The sequence below is a fragment of the Grampus griseus genome, assembly GCF_964374135.1.
Source record: "Grampus griseus genome assembly, chromosome: 9".
NCBI classification, from domain to species: Eukaryota; Metazoa; Chordata; class Mammalia; order Artiodactyla; family Delphinidae; genus Grampus; species Grampus griseus.
The window spans coordinates 15,486,575-15,509,182 of record NC_139003.1 but is presented as its reverse complement, the minus strand read 5'-3'; the positions used below and the strand labels follow the sequence as shown (position 1 = coordinate 15,509,182).

The following is a 22,608-nucleotide window of genomic DNA, read 5'->3' as shown; positions in this document are numbered from 1 at the left end:
ATTTTTTCTTTGTATTTAATTTTGATAGTTTGATTAATATGTGTCTTGGCATGTTTATCCTTGGATTTATCCTGTATAGGACTCTCTGCACTTCCTGGACTTGATTGACTATTTCCTTTCCCACGTTAGGGAAGTTTTCAACTATAATCTCTTCAAATATTTTCTCAGACCCTTCCTTTTTCTCTTCTTCTTCTGGGACCCTTATAATTCGAATGTTGGTACATTTAATGTTGTCCCAGAGGTCTCTGAGACTGTCCTCAAGACTTTTCATTCTTTTTTCTTTATGCTGCTCTGCATAGTTATTTCCACTATTTTGTCTTCCAGGTCACTTATCCGTCCTTCTGCCTCAGTTATTTCCACTATTTCCACTATTTTGTCTTCCAGGTCACTTATCCGTCCTTCTGCCTCAGTTATTGTGCTATTGATTCCTTCTAGAGATTTTTTTTTTTTTCAGTACGTGGGCCTCTCACTGTTGTGGCCTCTCCCATTGTGGAGCACAGGCTCCGGACGCGCAGACTCAGAGGCCATGGCTCACGGGCCCAGCCGCTCCGCAGCATGTGGGATCTTCCCAGACCGGGGCACAAACCCATGTCCCCTGCGTCAGCAGGCAGACTCTCAACCACTGCGCCACCAGGGAAGCCCTTAGAGAATTTTTAATTTCATTTATTGTATTGTTCATCATTGTTTGTTTGCTCTTTAGTTCTTCTAGGTCCATGTTAAATGTTTCTTGTATTTTCTCCATTCTATTTCCAAGATTTTGGATCATCTTTATTATCATTACTCTGAATTCTTTTTCAGGTAGACTGACTATTTCCTCTTCATTTGTTTGGTCTGGTGGGTTTTTACCTTGCTCTTTCATCTGCTGCATATTTCTTTGCCCTCTCATTTTGTTTAACTTACTGTGTTTGGAATCTCCTTTTCACAGGCTGCAGATTCGTAGTTCCCATTGTTTTTGGTGTCTGACCCCAGTGGGTAAGGTTGGTTCAGTGGCTTGTGTAGGCTTCCTGGTGGAGGGGACTGGTGCCTGTGTTCTGGTGGGTGGGGCTGGATGTTGTCTTTCTGGTGGACAGTGCCACATCCGGTGGTGTGTTTTGGGGTGTCTGTGAACTTAGTATGATTTTAGGCAGCCTCTTTGCTAATGGGTGGAGTTGTGTTCTGTCTTGCTCGTTGTTTGGCACGGGCCATCCAGCACTGGAGCTTGCTGGCCATTGGGCGGAGCTGGGTGTTAGCGTTGAGACAGAGATCTCTGGGAGAGCTCTCGCCAACTGATATTGTGTGGGGCCAGGAGGTCTCTGGTGGACCAGTGTCCTGAACTCAGCTCTCCCACCTCAGAGGCTCAGGCCTGACACCCAGCTGGAGCACCAAGACCCTATCAGCCACATGGCCAGGTATGTGGGGATTTTCTTGCCTTTTGGGAAGTCTGAGGTCTTCTGCCAATGTTCAGTAGCTGTTCTGTAGGAGCTGTTCCGCATGTAGATGTATTTCTGATGTATCTGTGGGTAGGAAAGCGACCTCCGTGTCTTACTCCTCCGCCATCTTGAAGGTCCCCCTTCAATAGGAGACTCCAGTGAAGATGCCAACCTCCACAAGAGCTAGAGGTGCAGAGGCATTTGTTTCAGAGGGTTTGCAGCTTGCTTTTTTTTTTCTTTTCCTTTGTGCTTTGTCTAGTTTCACTTGTTCACAAGGTGCTTCATGCTGAGGCCTCACACCCAGCACTTTAGATCAGAGTGCCTAGTAAGAAATGGCTGCGCTGACACCTCCAAAAGCCAAATTTTTAAAAACCTCCTTTCCCCAGCTCAGTGTGAAGGAAGGTCTTCTCCAGGCACATGCCACCAAGAAGGCAGGGCTGCCTTTCCACCTTGCTCCCCATCCAGGGATATGGTTTCACCCAGGGAGCGGGTGACCACCAGCACTTCTCATTTCCAGCCCGCAGCTCTGTCTTCCAGAAGCACTATTCCAGGCAGGCTTGGACAAGAGAACCTGTCTTCTTTCCTCAACTCAACTCCCATTCACAGAGAGGAAACTCTAGTCCAGGGGCAGTAGGTAGAGAATCTAGAACAAAGGTTTTAATCTGATCCTGAAGTCTCTAGATATCAAACAAATGTGTAAAGAGCAGACAAAAAAATTCAAAAATAAAATAAAAGTATTTACAAAGGAGGATGCTTCATACTGATATTCAGGAAAAGAAAACTTCCCCCCATACAATATTGATTCTCATACAAGGAAGAACAATGTCCATGCTCTCCTACTTGGCTTTCAACATTCCAATAGTCTTTCCTAAAAATCACAATCTTGTGTTGCAGGATAATACTCAAAATGGAAATACTTTGTTCTTATCAACCTGTAAAGAGTGATAGACCCTTTTTTAGCTTGCAGCGTAATCTAAGAAGTAAAGGCTCCTTGCTGCTACTTTTATCTCATACCAAAAACTCCCTTTCAGGAAGGTCTGGTATTACCATCCTGGTTTATAAGTAGAGAAACTGAAGCACAGGCATTACTAACTCATAAGTAATGGTAACTGTCCAGTCCTCCTTACAAACAAAATCACACTTCAACATTTATTCTGTTCTGCTCAAAGAGGTACAGACAGGCCAGCTCTTCCCTGGATCTAGGTTCACCTACACAACTCCTGTGTAGTTTTTATTAAAAGGCGTATAAAATTCTAACCTGGGTATCTTCACAGAGATGGCAGGTGTCATGCAGGTGGTTTTGTTCTCAGAAGCAAAAGCAATATATTTTCTGGTGATCATGAATTTATATTCATTTCTATCTCAGAAAGAGTAGAGGAGTTACTTAAAATTATATGGCCAAAGGGACACGGTCCAAAGAAAAAAGTATACAAGAGATAATAAATAATGACCTGTGATATATTACAGAAGAGATCAAAGAACAGCTTACGCTGCACACACCCATGCAAACAGATACCCAAGGGAAGAGTTGGAGCCAGAAGTGAATGGTTAGGGAAGCATGATGGTGTGTAAAGAGAATGTCATTTAGAGTCAGATCTGGGTTTAAAGCTGCCTCTTACCCAAGGTCTAAGCCTCAGGTCCATTTATTTATAAAATGGAAATAACCATAATCACGTCATAAAACTGTCACTGAATAGTAAATAAGATATAACATGCAAGAATACTTAGCGCAGTGCCTGTACACAGAAGACAGTGAACATCAGCTACCTTCTCCTTCCCCTCCCCTGCATGTTTCTAAATGATTTTTTTGAAATTTTACTGACTTTAATGGGAATTCTTACAGTGGTTAAAAAAAAACAGTTCCTACACATTACATAGTCATCGGCACATATGTATCTGTTGCAGCACCATAATTTGCAAAGAAAAAGGAAGTAGTAATTTTAAGAGAAAAGTACCAGCTCACTTGCACTGCCTTCTAAAACCTTCAGCTTTACAATCTACGGAGACTATTTGCTCTAGGGGAGCAGAACCTGAAATAAAGGAAATATTCTCATGAGGAAAATGGTTCCCCAAAAAAGAAAGAGAAGATAATGAGGGGAAATCGAGGGGTATATAAAGGAGTTTATTTTACTTAACAAAGTAAAAGTCGAGCAAAATGAATAATCTGCCTCCAGAAATGGTTATTTAAAGGTTTTCTGTAAAGGGCTCTGGTTCCTAAAAAGACAGGAGTCATTGCATATGCCCACCCACTCCTCATTTATTTTTAAACCCTAGCTTATATGTTCCTTAGCAACAGAAGGAGCAGATGAGACCCCCACACACACACGCACACGCACACCATCTCCCCCAGCCCCCTTCTTCTCTCCTGTCAAGTGTCATTCCGCAAATACCCATGTTCTTCAAAAGATTTTTTTGACCACCTGCAGATCTCTTCTTCCCCACCTCAAATGATCCCCCTTACACAGCAGCCATACTTCACACCCTAACTCAACCCCTTCACTTAGATTCCATTCTGTGAGGTCTTCCTGACCCCTCTCCATCAACTTCCACCAGAAGCCATCCTCAGGTGCCCCCCAGAAGTGAGGGGATGTGGTCCTCACTGAGAAGCCAATGCCCAGCTCCAGCCAAAGCTGCTCTTTTCTTTCAGACCATTCCTTAACCCACCAGCGAAATGGCCGGGCCCAGCTACAACAGAGTCCAACATAAATGGCTGCCCTGGTGAATGGGTAGGCCATTCACCATGACTCTAAAAAAATCATCATCATCATCAAAATGGAGACACTCTCCAGGTTACCCAGGACAAACACGTGCCAGATGAAATGCCTACCTTCTGCTGTCTTTTCTCTGACTTTGGGACTGCCTGGCCTTGTTTGGCTGGGCATGGCTTATGAGTTCAAAGATCAATTGTTCAGCCTTTGGAAACAAGGAGCAGAGCAGCAATCCTCAGATATTAGTGTGCTTATGCATTGCCTGAGGAGACTGTTAAAAATTCCTACCCACAGAGAGCTTGATTTTGTAAGTGGGGGGTGGTGGGCATTTTTAACCAGCCACCTGAGGTGATGCTGTTGCAGGAGCCTTCCTGAATTGGGGACTGTAAAGCTTTATTTAAAAGGAAATGATGTGCACAAAGTGGGATCCACCTCTGTGATTGTAAGGCAGATGCGGTGTTATCCTTTTGCTAGAAAAACACCGCGTCTCTGGGTCGATGTCTATGTTTGCGTGTGCACACCCTTACACATGCATGTGTGAGCATGCAACCCAGAAAGCCATGGCCTCACAGAGCACTCATTTCCAAGAGAGAGGCTCAGGGAATGACCCCTGCCAAGAAGCGAGCTGAAATGATTTCCCTTGCAAACTCTGGCTTAGTAGCCCTACCCAGTGAGGTGTCACGATGATGCATACCAACGACACAGGAACGATTCTGGGCCCAGGAGCCCAGACCCACAATGTGCTCTGCATTATCAACCGTCCCTTCCAACTTGCAGTTCCTAAATTAGGCTGAATGTAGCCCCTGGTCCCCTAAGGGCCAGACAGGCCATCATAGCTTAGAAGTAGAACTGCCTGTGTCCTAGCATACCTCCCTAGAGCTACCTCACTCTCCACCACGTGTCTATTTTTAGAAACCAAAAATATAAAGAGAAAGATCCATTTCATCCTGATCTACATGAGTAACTAAAAGAGCAAGTCAGGTGGGAAACTCCCTCAATGCACAGTGAACAAAACGCACATGGGGGATGAGGGCGCAACACCCTCCCCAGGAAGGCCGTTTCGGAGTCGTCAGGCGCCAACACTGAGACACAGAGCACATGCCCTAGTGACCGGGGCCTCCAGTCCAGGCAATGCCAACGGGGATCCCGGTGATTCACACACATGCTCCCAGAAATACAACACACACCCTCACAAACCCACACACCGCTGTCATCTGCTTTTGCTTACATAACACCACATGGTGTGACAGGCTTAAAACTTTATAAGCACTTCTGGAAAGGACTGCTAACTTAAAATGAGGAGGGTCACAAAGATGCTTTTACTGACCCCTTTTCAAGAAATACTCCAGGGCCAAGGAAGTGCACATCTTTGTAATTCTATGCTTGTTTATCACCTCAACTTTTAAAATTAACAAGCAGTAAGGGTCTCCAAAACTCTCCAAATCTATCAATACCTTTATTCTTGCCTTAAGGTGGGGGGCAGGGGGGAGGAGAGAACCTACTGGATCCTCATTTCTCATTCGTGAATCCTGACACAATTTGGGGTAGTCTTTTGGCATCATTCGGTGGCCATTTACCCCACACTGTCCTTGTCTTGTAAATACACCCATCCTAGGGGCAAGCACGGCCCCATTCTCTCCCCCATCCCTTGCTCGCCAGCAGGCTTCCCAAGTCGTCCTTCTGGGCACACCCAGGAGAGAGGGAAAGACCACGTGTACGTGTGACCCTCCGGAACCAGTTGCGTATCTACAGACACAGATTCACAATGACTCTTCCTTAATGGGATATTTCAATGCAGGTTCAACTTCCATAAGGATTTCTCTTCAGGATAGAACGCTGTTCTTTTCTGCCTGTCCGTGATCTCAAGTATCAAGTTAGTGCCAAAGGTTCACCCAGTAAAATCGGCAAGGTAGGGGGAGTGGTTGAAGATGACCCCGGCGTAGGGACAACTTTGAGGACTTCTCTCAAGAAAACCTGGCATATGTGTGTATGCACCCCGCTCCCACACACACACACACACACGCATTTTTACTGTTGTTGTTCTGACCTCAGGGACTCAGTCTTCTCTCCAGTTCCAGGGGGGAAACCTGGCGCACGTAGCTTCCCTCCAGCCCAGAAGGATGGGATGAGAAGTGAACACATAGCCCAGAAGGGGGAGGGAGAAGGAAAGAGAGAGAGGGAGGGAGGCAGAGAGAGAGGGCGCCAGGTGCCCCCAAGTCCGAGGAAGCGCCTTTCGGGGGCGCAGAGAGGGTCTCGCACCCCGCGGCGGCACCTGCCTCCCGGCTGCCGGGCTCGCGTTCCTACCTGTAAGAGACCTGCTTCCGGAAAGTTAAGTTCCGCAGCTTCTCCTCCAGCGCCTCGTCCTTCTCTTTCGGGCCGGCGGCCCCGGGCTCTTCCAGGGCAGCGGCCCCAGCCGCCGCCGCTGCCGCCGCCGCTGCCCCCGCGCCCCTCGGGTCCGCACCGCCCTCGGCGCCCAGGCAGCAGCTCCCGGCGCCGCTTCCGCTGCTGCTGCTGCCGCCCGTTGCCCCCTTCTCCTCTGCCGCCGAGGAGCTGGGGTTCATGGCGACCGCTCCGGCGGCCGCGGAGGGAGCCGAGGCGGCGCCGCTGCAGAAGCCGGACAGACGAACAGCGCTGACGGCGGCCGCCACCGCCGGAGAGCGAACAGGTCTGCGCGCCGCTGGCAGGGGCGGCAAATGGCAGCCCCTTCCCGCAGCATCCATCCGCGGCGGCCCCGCACCGGGGCATTGTGGGAAACTCCGTGCCTCCACTCCCCCTCCCCGACCAATCAGAGGCCACCTCCCTCCGCCTGCCCCTCCCTCCCCGCTGCAAACCCGCGCCCTCCCGCCCCCCTGGCCTTTTCCTAAATCGGGGGCACCGGCCAGGGCCGAACCTGAACTCTGCCCTGAGGCGTCGGGTCGCCGGAGAGATAAACAGAGGGCAGGTGATGAGGAGGCGCTGGGCTGGGGGCGCGCGGACACTGGCAGAAAGAGAGGAGAGCTCCGTAGGGAAATTCGGAGGACAGCGTGCCGCACCCCGGTTAAGACACGAGGAAGCGGAGACCGGGAAGGGAGAGGTGCCCTGCCCAGGCAGCCGGCCCGGGAGCGGTAGCGCCCATCTTCGTCCCCGTCCCCTGATGCCTGAAGTCCAGGGCGGCATTCTCCCCACCGCCGCTACCCGACCGTGCAGAGCCGGAGCCTGGCAGAAGCCTCCCTACGTGGGAAACCTCGGGGGGAATGCAGCGGGCGCGTGGTCGGGGCGAACCTGGGAGAGAATTCGTGAGCAGGGTAAATTAAGGGATGAGGAGGAGGTCCAGTTTAAGATGCAGGCGAAGCGCCTACCTCGTCTCGCAGGGCGAGGTCTGGGACCCTTTCATCCCTGAATCTCCCAGCCCAGAGCCTTCCTTACACATAGAAAGATCTTCCTAAACAGCTGTTCATAGATTGAATCGGATCACAGGCCCCTCAGAGAAGCAGAAAGACTGAGAGAATCCAGGAGGCAAAGTGAGGACGTGAGCGCTGGGCACTGCCGCGGCAGAGCGGAAAGGAAAGGAAGGGCCCGCTCGAGGAGGGGCTTCCAACCTCTGCGGACCCCGCTGCCGACACAAAGCCAAGCTTGCCGTCTCTGCAGATTTAATTGTCCACCGGTCTCTTGTTTTTGTTTCTAAGGTTACTGAAAACTCTATGAGGTTTGAATGATGTGCAACAAAGTGTGTGAGACAGATAGTTTTCCAAATTAGGAATTTTCACGCAAGAATCACTGCTGTCAACAAACACGAGAAAGATTTATACTGAAGGCGAAGTGTAGTAACCAAAATCCATGCGTATTCAATACATGGACAGGCAATGAGAGGACCAGACCAGGGAAGAATTTCAGGTCGGTGTTGCTGACCCCAAACAAGTCGCTTGATTTCCGCCCCCCCTTTATTTTCTCACGACTAGAATTAGGAGATTGAGTAAGATACCTCAGAGCTCTCTCAACTCCCTCATTCTGTAATTTGCTGCATGTGTACATTATAATAAGCCAAAGGGTCAGGGCATTTCCAGAGTGGAGTGAGGAAAGGTAATAATAATAAAAGTAATTTTAAAAACAGCTAGTGGTTATTAAGCCCTGGTTTTTACATGACGGATGTTGTGCTAAGCACTTTGCATGCCTATCTCTGTGCTTTTTACTCTACCCCTCAAATGTATGCTCCCTGTTGCTCAGGCTTATGCAACTAGAAATTGGCAGAACACACCCAGGGTGCCTGATTATAGGTCTCTGCCCCTCACCCCTCAGCCCCCCGCCACCCCCATGCAGCGTGCTCCATTTTCAGAGGAGAATGGGCATATTAGGTGCTTCAACAGTCATGTTAAATGAGATCTGTGACGACCTAGTGTATCATGACACCAAGGAAATGGCATCTTACCTGAATTACTAGGCAGCTTCCTAACTCCTCCTTCCTGCTGGACAGCTCTCCGTACCCTCCTCCAATCAATTCTCTAGCTCAACCCCCCAGAGACTTCTGATATGTTTTCCTCTACCTAAAAGTCTTCCAATGACATCATATTGTCGTTAGGGCAAAGTTCAATTAACCCCTTCACTGATTTTCAAGGCCACATTAGTGGGTGGTGTGCCAGCCCTGCCCACTTCCCCTCCACCCTCTCCTGATAGTGTCACTCTGAACTGGACTGTGTACCAGTCCCAGATGCTCTCTGCTCTCTCTGCTCCCATCTTTGCATGCATGGGTCCACTGCCTCCTTTTCTGAGTTCCTCCCATCCCTAATATTAGCCTAGCTAACTACATGGAAACGACCTAAATGTCCATCAACAGATGAAGGGAACAAGAAGATGTGGTATATTTATACAATGGAATACTACTCGGCCATAAAAAAGAATGAAATATTGTAATGCCATTTGCAGCAACATGGATGCAACTAGAGATTATCATACTAAGTGAAGTAAGTCAGAAAGAGAAAGACAAATACCATGTGATACCACTTATATGCGGAATCTAAAATATGGCACAAGTGAACCTATCTACAAAACAGAAACAGACTCACAGACATAGAGAACAGATTTGTGGTTGCCAGGGGGAGGGAGGTGGGGGAGGGAAGGACTGGGAATGTGGGATTAGCAGATGCAAGCTATTATATATAGGATGGATAAACAACAAGGTCCTACTGTTTAGCACAGAGAACTATATTCAATATCTGGTGATAAACCATAATGGAAAAAATATTTAAAAAAAGAATGTCTATACGTGTATAACTGAGTCACTTTGCTGTACAGCAGAGATTGGTAAAATATTGTACATCAACTATACTTCAATTAAAAATTAAAATAAATTCAATTTTAAACTATAATATGATGCCATTTTTTAGAATAAACAATTTGAAAATAGATGGTATTGGCTGAGGAGGCAGGAAAACCAACACTTTCTCAAATTGTTGGTAGAGTTTGGTACAGTCTCTGATGGGAAATTTGGAGAGATCCACCAATATTTGAAATGCCAACCTAACTGACTTAGCAATTATGCTTCTAGGAATCTGTTCTCTGATATCCTTGAAAGTGTACACTAAAAATTTAAGACTAAAAACAATGTAAATGTTTGTTAATATAGGGCTAATTACTTAAATTATCATTCACCTGAATAATGGAATTCTCTGCAGTCATTAAGAGGAATAAGGCAAACTGATAAGGTATTGATATAAAACCATCTCAAAAATATAACTTAAAAAAACACTGGGTTCAGCGTACTTAGTATGCTACCATTTACAGAAAAAGAGAGGATAGCTACAAACATAATATTTCAGGAAAGATACATAAGAAAACAGTGATACTCAGTCAGAGTTGAGTGGCCTTAGCTAGAATCTTGAGTTTTGCCTGATTAAATAAATATATACCAACAGGAGACAGAATGTCTTCCAGGCTAACAGGAAAGCCAGATGGACCAATCAGGTGTGTATTTGCATGTTTAAAGAGTGTATGAACACAGCCACTATGGAGAACAGTATGGAGGTTCCTTAAAAAACTACAAGTAGAACTACCATATGACCCAGCAATCCCACTACTGGGCATACACCCTGAGAAAACCATAATTCAAAAAGAGTCATGTACCACAATGTTCATTGCAGCACTATTTACAATAGCCAGGACATGGAAGCAACCTAAGTGTCCATCAACAGATGAATGGATAAAGAAGATGTGGCACATACATACAATGGAATATTACTCAGCTATAAAAGGAAACGAAATTGAGTTATTTGTAGTGAGGTGGATGGACCTAGAGTCTGTCATACAGAGTGAAGTAAGTCAGGAAGAGAAAAACAAATACCGTATGCTAACACGTAAATGTGGAATCAAAAAAAAAAAATTAGTTCTGAAGGGCAGAACCTAAGGGCAGGACAGGAATAAAGACACAGACGTAGAGAATGGACTTGAGGACACGGGGAGGGGGAAGGGTAAGCTGGGATGAAGTGAGAGAGTGGCATGGACTCATATATACTACCAAATGTAAAATAACTAGCTAGTGGGAAGCAGACGCATAGCACAGGGAGATGAGCTCAGTGCTTTATTACCACCTAGAGGGGTGGGATAGGGAGGGTGGGAGGGAGACGCAAGAGGGAGGAGATATGGGGATATATGTATATGTATAGCTGATTCACTTTGTCATAAAGCAGAAACTAACACACCATTGTAAAGCAATTATACTCCAATAAAGATGTTAAAAAAAAAAGTCTATCGACAAAAATGCGCTGCTACACAAAGGAAAATAAGGTTAAAAAAAAAGATCACTGAACATGCACTCGATTTTAAGACAGAGAGAAAGAAAGAAACTTACACCAGAGAAGCACAAATAGTTCCAGCATAAGACAAATGAATTCTTGTTGTGGGGTGGCCTTCTGAGAAGTTACTTAAAATATCAGTTATCCTTTTAGACAATTTATTTTCCTTCTTGTTTTTCAGTGGTCACTAAGCAACCTTGTAATTATTCATTCAACTTCTTAGTTACGTTGACTCTAAAAAGTGGAATCCTTGGGCATAGGTCAAAACCACTCCAATCACAGGAAAAGAAATGGACGTTCAGGTTTAAAAACATATCATGTATGATTTGGAGGAACGTAAGTACATACACAAGAAAATGAGCTTCTCTGGGTATACTGAAATACGCTGCTTCTCATCTCAGACCTCCCCTGGAAAAACTCTCCATCACCGGGTCCAAAGCCATGCCCCACTAGTGGGCTCCTTACCTTATCTTCCTATTATTAATTACTGCTCATTCTAACGTAGGTATCAGCGCAGTCTTACATACCAAACTTGAGTCTCCCAAATTCTAGGCCTGATCAAAACAGCCTCAAGCATGAAATTTTAAAGAAAGAAAAACAATTATTTTTAGAGTTTAGATTAGCCAGCAAGACAAGTAATAAAGAGAACATCATGTCTAACATTTTTAAAATGTATGTAGTGATTAAGAATTTTCAGGAAATAATACAGAATCACTTATTATTTTAGAAAGCAAGTCACACACATAAACCACACAAAACACACATATATCGCATACACACACACAGACACATACCATTTAGGGTCTAAGTTATTTAAAGACCAATCTAAGGTTAATAGAGCTTTGGAAAATATTGTCAGTAAAGGAAAAAATTAAAGGAAGTTTCCAGGTTGGAGCTGACGTGTGTAAGCTTATTCCTGCCTACCACCTTTATACTTTCTACTTTTGCTGCCTGGAATGCTCTACCTCAAAGATTCCCAAACTTTCTCAGTTTACAGAACACTTAGCATCTCAGTAATTATTTTTCCTGGAACCTCTAGACCAAAAGAAGAACCGAACATTTAGGTTTATTAGGTAGTTAAGTGCTAACGATTGAATAACCATTTTATGCCTCGACAACATTCATTGCTGTTTGAAAAAGTGATACATATACATTGAAAGGAAAAAGGTAATGTTTGTATTTCATCCTTAAATAGCCCCAGTTATTTACTAATGAGATAGTAATGGGCATGATACAACTTCTCAAACCTTGGAATCATAATAGATGCCACTTCGCTTTTTATCAGAGCAACCACTGAACACCCAGCTCTGCCTAGATAATCATGTCAGTGAAAATAATGTAGCATGATCCAGTGTGGAAATTGTCAACTAGCTACAGTAGTTTGCATGGTGTCTAACAGAGGTTGAGTATCACTGTTTGCCCTGAAATTTTTAAATATCCTTCAATGCCCCTGTGAATTCACTGCAGAGACCTGAGCTCCTCCACGGCGTTCAGAAACCATGGCTCTACCCCAATATTTTTACATGATGTTTGTTTTTGCATGGGTTCCCTAGAAAACACATTCTTAGGCAAAGCGTACAAGCCAAGGCTTTACGGAGAATTGTAGTCCCAGAACATTATGAAGGGAAAAGAGAAGTAAGGCAGAAAAAGAGGGAAAATAAATTCAAGGTGGTGAGTATGAGATGGCTGCATCCTCACAAATAAACATACCTGGTTGCTTGGTCACCAGAACTTCGTCCAGACAGAACTTACATCATCACTGTATCTGGGAACATTCTGTCTGCAAGAAGAAGGGGCATTTCTCTGCCAGTTTCTTTCTGTCTCCTGACTCCTGTCTCTCATTGGTTGAAGTTTGTCCCTTAGGGAATTGACTCACTCTCCTTTCCAGGTTATGTTCCTGGGGAACCCAGCATCCTGCCACACAGCTGGAGTTCTTAGTCCTTTCTGGAAGTGATGGGAGGAAACTCTAAAACTTGAGCATCAAGTTGTTGAGCTTCCTGCCACTCCCTGAGTCCAGCCCTTCTTGGGGGAGGCTGAGACAGCTGGAAGAGGTAGGATATCAGGCAACGTCAATGTCAATGGTGGAGGCTTTCCATTAAGCAGAAAAGAAACAATAGGTTGGGGGGACAGGAGGGGCCAATCATTCTGGAGACGCACATAAACTGGGTCCTGGACACTCTGCTTCTTCTCATCGTTCAGGTCTTACCTCTCATGCCACATTTTCAAAGAAGCCTCCCTGACACTCCCTAAAATGCCCTTCTTAGCCATAGCTGACACAAAACTGTGTGTTTTTTTCTTAAATTCACAGCACTTCCCACTGTCTAAATTGTACTATTTACTTCTTTGTTTTCTCCTCTTAGAACATGAGCTCTATCTTAGCTAATGTCTTCAACAAAACTACAAGACATATAGTAGGTACATTAAAAATGTTTATTGAATGAATGAATAAATGTTATCTAACATTCATGGGCCTAGAAAGAGAATCAGAGGGCCAGTCAGGAAGGTTCTGGGATTGTAAATTTACTAGGCAATAAGGAAAGGAGAGATCTGTACGAGGACTGTGTGTTAAAAAACCCAAGATTCTCAGGCTTACACTGTTGCATACAAAATATGAAGCTGCCATACAAAATATGGATACCTGTTGAAATAGACTGGAGGACAATCTTTTATGTTCTATTGATAGGAATTAATAGGAACTTATTAGCATGGGCAGTCTCTAAGCTAGATTTAAATTAAAATAGAGCTATTATTTCTCCAGGATGAAAGGGGTCTTAAACTCATCCAATCCAGCCTTCCATCCACGCACAGTACTCCCACAGCATCACTTCACATGATCCTTTTCAGCCTTGAACAACTGCAGTTATGGGGAGTCACTACTTTCTAAGACAACTTGGTCATTTTCAGCAGGGTATGTCATTTTCAACAGGGTATGTCATAAATTTCTTCTTAGTTTTCGTTATTATTCCTTACTCTGTTTGTGCACCCAGAAGAAATAACATAATTTACAATGTTCTTGTACTCGAGCAGCTGGTTTGGGGGCCAAATGGAAGGAATTAACATTTATTTTCATTAAATTTCCCCTTGCTGTGTTCTGACCATCATTCACCCATCCAAGAGTCTTGGGGATCTGAAGTATGTCATTCATTGCATTCACAATCCCTCCTGATTCTCTATCAAGAGCAGATCTGATCTGCAATATACTGTGAAGTTGCCGATAAACTTCCTGAAAAAGGATAAGGTCAGAAACAGAATGAATGGTGTACCCCTAGAAACCTCGATCCAGGCTGATACTTATTGGTTTTACAGGCAACCACTAAACAGTGATATATACTGTTCTAGGCACTAGCAATTCATCAGGGGAAAACTAAAGACCTCTCTCTTTCTGCTCTTTTGGTGCTAAACATTCTAGTGGTCTATTAATCAATAACTTTTGTGAATAGTTATTAAAATCCCAATTAAAACATTGAGCTGAACTTTTATCTGCATTTCTCTATTTGTGGACAAATTTCAATTGAGGGACCATGTGCAATACTCTATTTCTGTTACATTTCCCCAAAGTATCAGACAAGAAACCCTATCAGAGAAAATGAGGCTAATCTAATGTGACTTTTTAATTAACCCACCCTAATTTCCAAAAATCATATCCTTCCTTTTTCAACATATTACGACCACTTCTTCAGCCTCTCCTATAGAAGCAGTATGCTAATGCTGAGGATTCAAAGATGGATACAATTCAGTAAATTTCCTGAAAGGGTTTACTATTTAATTGTAATAAATGAAAACCATTTCCTTTCTTTTTTACTGAAAGTGATGAAAGCCATGTGGCAGATCCCAAAGCCTTTTTATTCAAAATCTTTCATGTCCCCTTTCTCCCTCATCTTCCTAGACTACAGAGATATACAAATAAAATACTCCTTCCCACACTGCCCTGCAGTGAAGTGTGACTATGTGACCTGGTTCTGAACAATGAGATTAAATCCAAAATAACCAGATGAGGTTTCTGGGAGAATGTTTTACTAGTACAGAAAGATAATTTGCCCTTTCAGTCCTTTGCCCATCTTCCTTCTTCAATTCAGTGCCTAGATGTGTAATAGCCATTTTACAACCATGAAGATGCAAATCATTTACTAAGAATGGAAAAGTCAGTTGTAACGCGCATTGGTCCCTAATGACTTCCTTGAGGAGTTGCTAGCCCAAGACAGTTCATCTATTACTAGACTTTTTATTATAAAAGAAAACTAAACTCTTATCTGTTTAAGCCACTGTTGACTGGATTTTTTATTTGCTTGCAGCTAAATGCATTTCTAACTTTTAGTTGGCACAAATGAATTCAGGAAAAAAAATCAATATATTGGTTGAAATATTCATAATAACCTAAATCAAACAGGGTAGTTCAGTGAGAGCCCCCTCCCCAATTGTATTTTGTGAATAATTTCCAAAGTTAACTATGAAGTTAATAATATTATTCTTTAATCAAATCATTCCAATTCTAAAATGTATCTTAAGTAAAAATCCCAAGTAAGAAGAAGTAAGGAAAGGAAAATATTTGTTGTAGAATGATTTATAATGATGAGGAAGTGATCTAACAGATAAACAATAGGAAAATAAAATTTTCAATGTCCATTGAAGGACTATTATGCAGATCCCCCAAATAATAGTTATGGATCCATGCAAATTTGTCATACAAATTGCTGATGATGTACTAAATGAAAACACTGCCATATGAAATTGAATAACAACATTATTGAAACTATATAAAATATGGGTAGATAAGGCAGAAAAGGAATGCACAAGTAGAAAAATAATTGGTTTTGAGATGACTCAATTTTTTCAAAATTATTTCTACTGTTATAATTTTATACTTATAATTATAAGACATTTTAGATGATAAATATTATTTTATTAAATACCATGTTCTTTCAAAAATATCTTTTTGTATTCCTACCAGGGACAGAGGTATCATAAACTTTTGGTTTAGAATCACTGTAAATTTAAATAGATATTTAATTTAAATAAATGTCATAAAACAGTTTAACTCAGAAAACAGATGAATTTTTGTAATATTAGGAAAGTTCATTAAGATTAGAATGGTTACTCTCAAGAATGAACATGAAATGTAGAGTCAAATGACTTAAACAAATTTTGTTTTCATTTCCCTTGCATGTCATGGACAACAAAATTATCTTAATGATTAAGATTGTTTTGTTTTCATTTCCCTTGCATGTCATGGACAACAAAATTATCTTAATGATTAAGATTGTCTTTTGCACAACTAAAAATGGCAATAATACGATGTCAGAGCTGGGAGGAATTTAGGAGATTATCTGTCCCCACCTTTCATTTCAGAAATGAAGAAACACCTAGAGAAGTTAAGTGACTCACCAAAGTTCACATAGCTAGTCAGTGGAGAACAAGGATAGTGTTCAGATCTTCTTTAATGTTATTCATTTCCCACAATAAACATTTACTCATTAAATAAGCATCTATTAAGTAGTCACTCTGTACTGCTATACTGGACAGTGTGCTAGGTACTGTTTTCAAAGATAAGTTGGGGATAATACACTACTCTGTGAGGATCAGAGTTTTGTGGGGTGAACAACAGGATAATAATTATAAGCAATATTGACATAAGTGCTTTATGTTCTACTAGATTCCAAATGTCTTGGAGTATGATCTTGGAGGACCTAACAGATGATGTCTGAGGAGCCCAGGGAAGAAGAGACTTTTGCCTTACTTCTGAAGATTTGAGTGGAATTTCACCATCCAGAAATAGTACATTGCAAAAGTGCAGAATAATGAAAAGAACCAGGTGTGCTGAAAAATGCCAAATACTTTGATATGGCATAGACTTGGAATGGAGGAGCAAGGGAGAAGTGGAGGTAGATGAGGCTGGGGGGTAAGATACAGACACTTTGACAAATCCTTCTATTCTCTGAGGATTTTGAACTTTGTGGAATAAGCAAATAAAAAGTGCAGATTATTCCTAGGTAGGAAAAATAGTATATTTAGATTTGTTTTAGAAATCTATAGAGGTGTGAAGGACAAAACTGAACAGGAAGAGGCAGAAAGACAAGTTATGAGGTTATCGAAATAGTTTGTGCAAGAAATACTAAAGGCTTGAACTAAGGCAGTGGCAGTGGTCTAGAAAGAGGAATAAATATCTGAGAGATATTACTGAGATAGAACCAGAAGTATTTAACAAATTAATTATAAATATTGAGGGAAATGGTAGAATCAAAGTTGAAACAAACAAATAGTTCTAGAAATTTTAGGCAAATTCTCATAACACAAAGAACCTAATGGAATTTAACATGGTCTTATCTATATGTCATAAATTGTTGCTCAAGACTTCCATATCTAGTATATCAAATTCCTGCTAATCAAACACAAGTTATGCAAGGGAGAGGTTAAATCAAGAATACTTGTTATATTTACCAAGACTGAATTATGAAGAAATAGAAAATCTGAACAGACCAGACCTATAACTAGTAATGAGATGCATTGGTAATCAAAATACTCTCAGCAAAGAAAAGACCAGGACCAGAGGGCTTCACTGGTGAATTCTATCAAACATTTAAAGAAGAATTAATACCAATTCTCCTCAAATACTTCCAAAAAATTGAAGAGGAGGGTACCTGTCCAAATTCATTCTATAGGGCCAGCATTACCCTGAGTCAAAGTCAGACAAAGATACTATAAGAAAGTTATAGGCCAATATCCCTGATGAATATTGATGCAAAAATCCTCAACAAAATACTAGGAAACAGAATTCAGCAACACATTAAAAGAATTATACTTCATGACCATGTGGGATTTATTCCTGGAATGTAAGGATGGTTCAACATATGAAAATCAATGTAATACATCACATGAACAGTATGAAAGGGGGAAAATGTGATTACCTCAATTGGCATAGAAAAGGTATCTTATAAAATTGAACACCTTTTGGTGATTTAAAAAAAACACTCAAGAAACTAGAGATAGAAGGAAACCTCAACATGACAAAGCTCACATATTAAAACAAATAAACAAACAAAAAACCAAAGCTAACATAATACTCAGTGACAAAAGACTAAAAGTTTTTTCTTTACAATCAGGAAAAAGACAAGGATGCCTGCTTTTGCCACTTGTATTCCACATGGCACTGGAAATTCTAGCCAGAGCAGTTAGGCAAGAAAAAGAAGTAAAAGGTGTCCAAATTGAAAAGGAAGAAGTAAAATTATCTCTGTTTGCATACAACATGATCTTATGTGTAGAAAATCCAGAAGATTCCACATACAAAAAAAAATTGTTAGAATGAATCAATCAATTCAGCAAAGTTTCAGGATAAAAATTCAACATGCAAAAATCAGTTGCATTTCTACACACCAGCAATGAACAATCAGAAAATAAAAGAAAACAATTTTATTTACAATAGCATCAAAAAGCATAAAATACTTAGGAATAAATTTAACCAAGGAGGCGAAAGACTTATACACTGAAAACTACACAATGTTGTTGAAGGAAATTAAAGAAGACACAAATAAATGGAAAGACATCTTGTGTTCACAAATTGGAAGACGTAATATTGTTAAGATGTCAATACTACCAAAAGCAATCTACAGATTTAATGCAATCCCTATCAAAATTCCAGGGACACTTTTTTCAGAAATAGAAAAATTTACCTTAAAATGTACTGTGGAATTTCAAAGAACCCTGAATAGCCAAAACAAGTTTGCAAAAGAAAACAAAGTTGGAGGTCTCACACTTCCTGATTTCAAGTTCCTTACAAAGCTATAGTAACCAAAAGAGTGTAGTACTGGCATAAAGGCAGACATATAACACAGTGGAACAGAAAAAAATGCTCAGAAGTAGACCTTCACATATATGAGCAAATGATTTTTAACAAGGGTGCTAATATCATTCAATGGATAAAGGATAATCTCTTCAACAAAGGTCATTGGAAAAACTGTCTATCCACATGCAAAAGAATGAATTTGAACTTGCTTAGTCAGTCCTAGTTGTTGTAACAAAATAGCATAGGCTTGGTGGATTAAATAACAGACATTTATTTCTAACAGTTCTAGAGGCTGGGAAGTCCAAGATCAAGGTATCAGCAATTCGGTTCTTGGTGACAGCCCTCTTCCTGGTTTGTAAACATCCTCCTTCTGCCTGTATTCTTACATGGCAGAGAGAGGGAGCTCTGATGTCTCTTCCTCTTCTTATAAGAACACTAATCTCATCATGGAGGTTCCACCCTCATGACCTCATATAAAACTAATTACCTCCCAAAGGCCCCACCTTCTACACTGGTGGTTAGGGTTTCAATATATGAATTTTGGGAGGACACAAACATTCAATCCATAATACTTACACTTATAGAAAAATTAACTAAAAATGGTTCAAAGACCAAAAATGTAAGAAAGATCTAAAACTATAAAACTCTTAGAAAGAAACACAGGGGAAAAGTTTCATACCTTTGGATTTGGCAAATATGCCCTAGATATGACACCAAAAGCACAGGTAACAAAGTAAAAATAAACAAATTGGACTATATCAAAATTTAAAACTTCTGTATATCAAAGGACAGAATCAGCAAAGTGAAAAGGCAACCTATAGAATAAGAGAAAATATTTGCAAATCATATATCTGATAAGGGGCTAATATCCAGCATATATAAAGAACTTATACAACTCAACAACAAAACAACAAATAACTTGATTAAAAAATGGGCAAAGGACCTAAATGAACATTTCTCCAAAGATGATATACAAATGGCCAACTAGCATATAAAAAGATGCTCACTATCACTAATCATTAGAGGAATGCAAATCAAAACCACAATGAGATTTCATCTCATATGCATTAGAATGGCTACTATTAAAAAAATTTTTTTAAACCCAGAAAATTACAAGCTGTTGGTAAGAATATGGAAACATTAGAACCCTTGTCCACTGTTGGCGGGAAAGTGAAATAGTATAGTCACTATGGAAAATACTGCAGCAATTCCTCAAAAAATTAAAAATAAAATTATAATATGACCCAGCAATTCCACTGCTGGGTATATATCCAAAAAGAATTGAAAGCAGGATCTCAAAGAGATATTTACACACCCACATTCATAGCAGCACTATTCACAATAGCCAAGAGATGAAAGTAACCCAAGTGGATGAATAGAAAAACAAAATATGGTCTATACATACAATGGAATATTATTCACCCTTAAAAAGGAAGGAAATCCTGATATATGCTACAACATAAATGAACCTTAAGGCCATTATGTTAAATGAAATAAGGCAGTCACTAAAAGACAAATACTGTATGATTCCACTTACTCGAGATACCCAGAATAGTCAAATTCACAGAAACAGAAAATAGAATGGTGGTTGCCAGGGGCCAGGAGGAGGGGGAAATGAGGAGTTATCTGAATGTTAATGAATACAGAGTTTTAGTTTTGCAAGATGAAAAAGTTCTGGAGATTCACTGCACAGCAATGTAAATATACTTAACACTACTGAAACATATGAATGATTAAGATGGTAAATTTTATGTTATTCTTTTTTACCACAATAAAAAATTTTTTAAAAACTGCTTGTGGAAATCCTCTGAAACAAGGGGTTAAGAACCATGTTTGAGGAAAAAAAAAATAAATTAAAATAAAAAATTAAAATAAATTTATGCTGAGACCACAAATTATTAAATCTGTCTTTGACTTTACGTCTCAGACCTTGAGCAAGGAACATACATTCTCCTAAGAAGATGAGTTCAAATGAGTAGGAGTCAGGCAGGGGCAACTGCAAAGCAAGGGAAGAAATAACTTCTTGATGGAGCTTCTCCACTAAGATGCCATCCCTGTTCCAGATTTCAGGACGTTGGAGCTTGCTCTTTCCTCTTCATTCATCAAAGATAATGAAGAATTACAGGGTGGAATTACTTGCCAAAGAGCTTTCCATTTTCCGACTGCCTCCCTCAGATGATGCTGATTGGAATGAGAAAAGTTCCCTGAGGACAAATGCTCGTGCTCTTAGGACGAGAGTTTGCTTGCAGCAAAAACAGAATGCTCAGAGGTCTGGTTTTGTTATTATTCACAGTCCCTTGGGCGAGCCAAGCACAGTCAGCAATACTCATCCAGGCCAATCCACCATTAGGGAGCTGCACGTGAGAACATGGGCATTTCCCCTTTTCTTTCAAGCGAGTCAGGTCTTTAATTGGATTGTGGTAAGGTACCCTTCCTTGTCCAGCACTGCTATCCAAGGGGTGTGAAAGCAGCTCGTGTTACATTTCTTTGAACTCCTATTTGACTCATAGTTTATACTACTGTTTTTCAGTCTTCCCTCATATACTGAACTCTCTTAAAGGAAAAAAGATTCTTACAGACTCCCGCAGATTCATTTAAATTCTTTCTATTATAATTTTAATTATGTTTGGCAAAACAAGGCAAAAGTCTTTATATTAGTTATAAAGACCCCCCCAAAATTTCAAATACAATACAAAAGCACACAACCCAGATATTCAAAATCACAATATTTATGTGTGATGAATAGCACTGTTTTCCTCAAACTGAATCACCACTTTCAACAAGAATATGGTCGTGTTTGCTCCAGAGCAGGCTCCTGAGATGGGTGCTTTGTGACTACTCAGCTCTCTGGTCATATTTCTACACTGAAATTACTATTAAGCCTTTGCTCATACAGCCCATTCTGATGCCACTTGGCCTTACTTAGCACAAAGGCATCATATACATAATAATTCCACCTCTATTCTTTACTCAATAGCCCACAGTCACAAAACAGTGCTACTTGGTGATCGGTGTAAATGGGGCTCCTGAAATTACAGGTCATTTAGTAATGAGAGGTAATCCAAGTCACGCAGAATTGACATACACTAATTTTTTAGACAACCATATAAATTAAAACAAAAAAATTAACTTTGAAGATAAATGACAGAAGATTTAGTTTCTTGGAATCAGTTGAGGAACATTATAGTACACTTCCCTTAGCATCTACTTAATACTTAAAGTATTTCATTGTTTCCTATGTATCTCCACCAACTTAAAGTGACAGCAACTTAAAGGCAACAAGTTCAATGGTTCTATGGCTTCTCCTACAGAACCCAATAAAACTATGCCCATTGCCACAAATTATAATTGACCAGCTATTGCGTCAGAGGCTGCTGAACTGATTGATTAAGGTTTCCTGAATGTTTACTCCTTTGGAGTCTGTATCAGTCAATTTATTTTTTCCAGTTTTATTGAGATACAACTGACATAAAACATTGCCTAAGTTTAAGGTTTACAATAGGTTCCAATTTATTGAGTTAAAGAAGATATTATTACTGGGACCAGGAAATGCATTCAGCCCATGTGTAGGCCATTTTGAGACATGAAGAGAAGTTCCTCTGGCTCACCATGGATAGCGTTCCATTGACCACCTGCATTCAGACCATACCACCTGAGCATTCAAACTTCTTGGCTTCCTTTCAGTTGGAAAATGGGAACTGGACAAGAATGACAACTATGAAAACCTATACCAAACCTTCTATTGTCAAAGCCCTTTGCAGAAGGACTTTGTAGTGGAAAGGATGCCGGGTGAGAAAGCCAGAGCCCTGCTTGCTCTATCTTTATCACAAGTAGTTGTGTGACCTCAGGCAAGTCACCTAACTCCTCTAATATTTAGTTATCTTATTTACAAAACGAAAGAGTTGAAATAGAAATTCTCTAAGATTCTTTCTCACTCCAACGATATAATA

General features: G+C 41.1%; 1 protein-coding gene across 2 annotated transcripts in view; it reads right to left on the bottom strand.

Moving 5' to 3' along the window:
• DGKI (diacylglycerol kinase iota) overlaps positions 1-6,837 on the bottom strand; it is a gene marked incomplete at both ends in the record, with an annotated part of 452,324 nt that extends 445,487 nt beyond the window's left edge. For both annotated transcript variants that reach the window (XM_082662462.1, XM_082662463.1), the window contains one exon: positions 6,422-6,837. In XM_082662462.1, coding sequence (XP_082518588.1) covers positions 6,422-6,837 — 416 coding nt within the window. The remainder of the gene's footprint in view (positions 1-6,421) is intronic.
• Between the last annotated feature and the right edge of the window lie 15,771 nt (positions 6,838-22,608).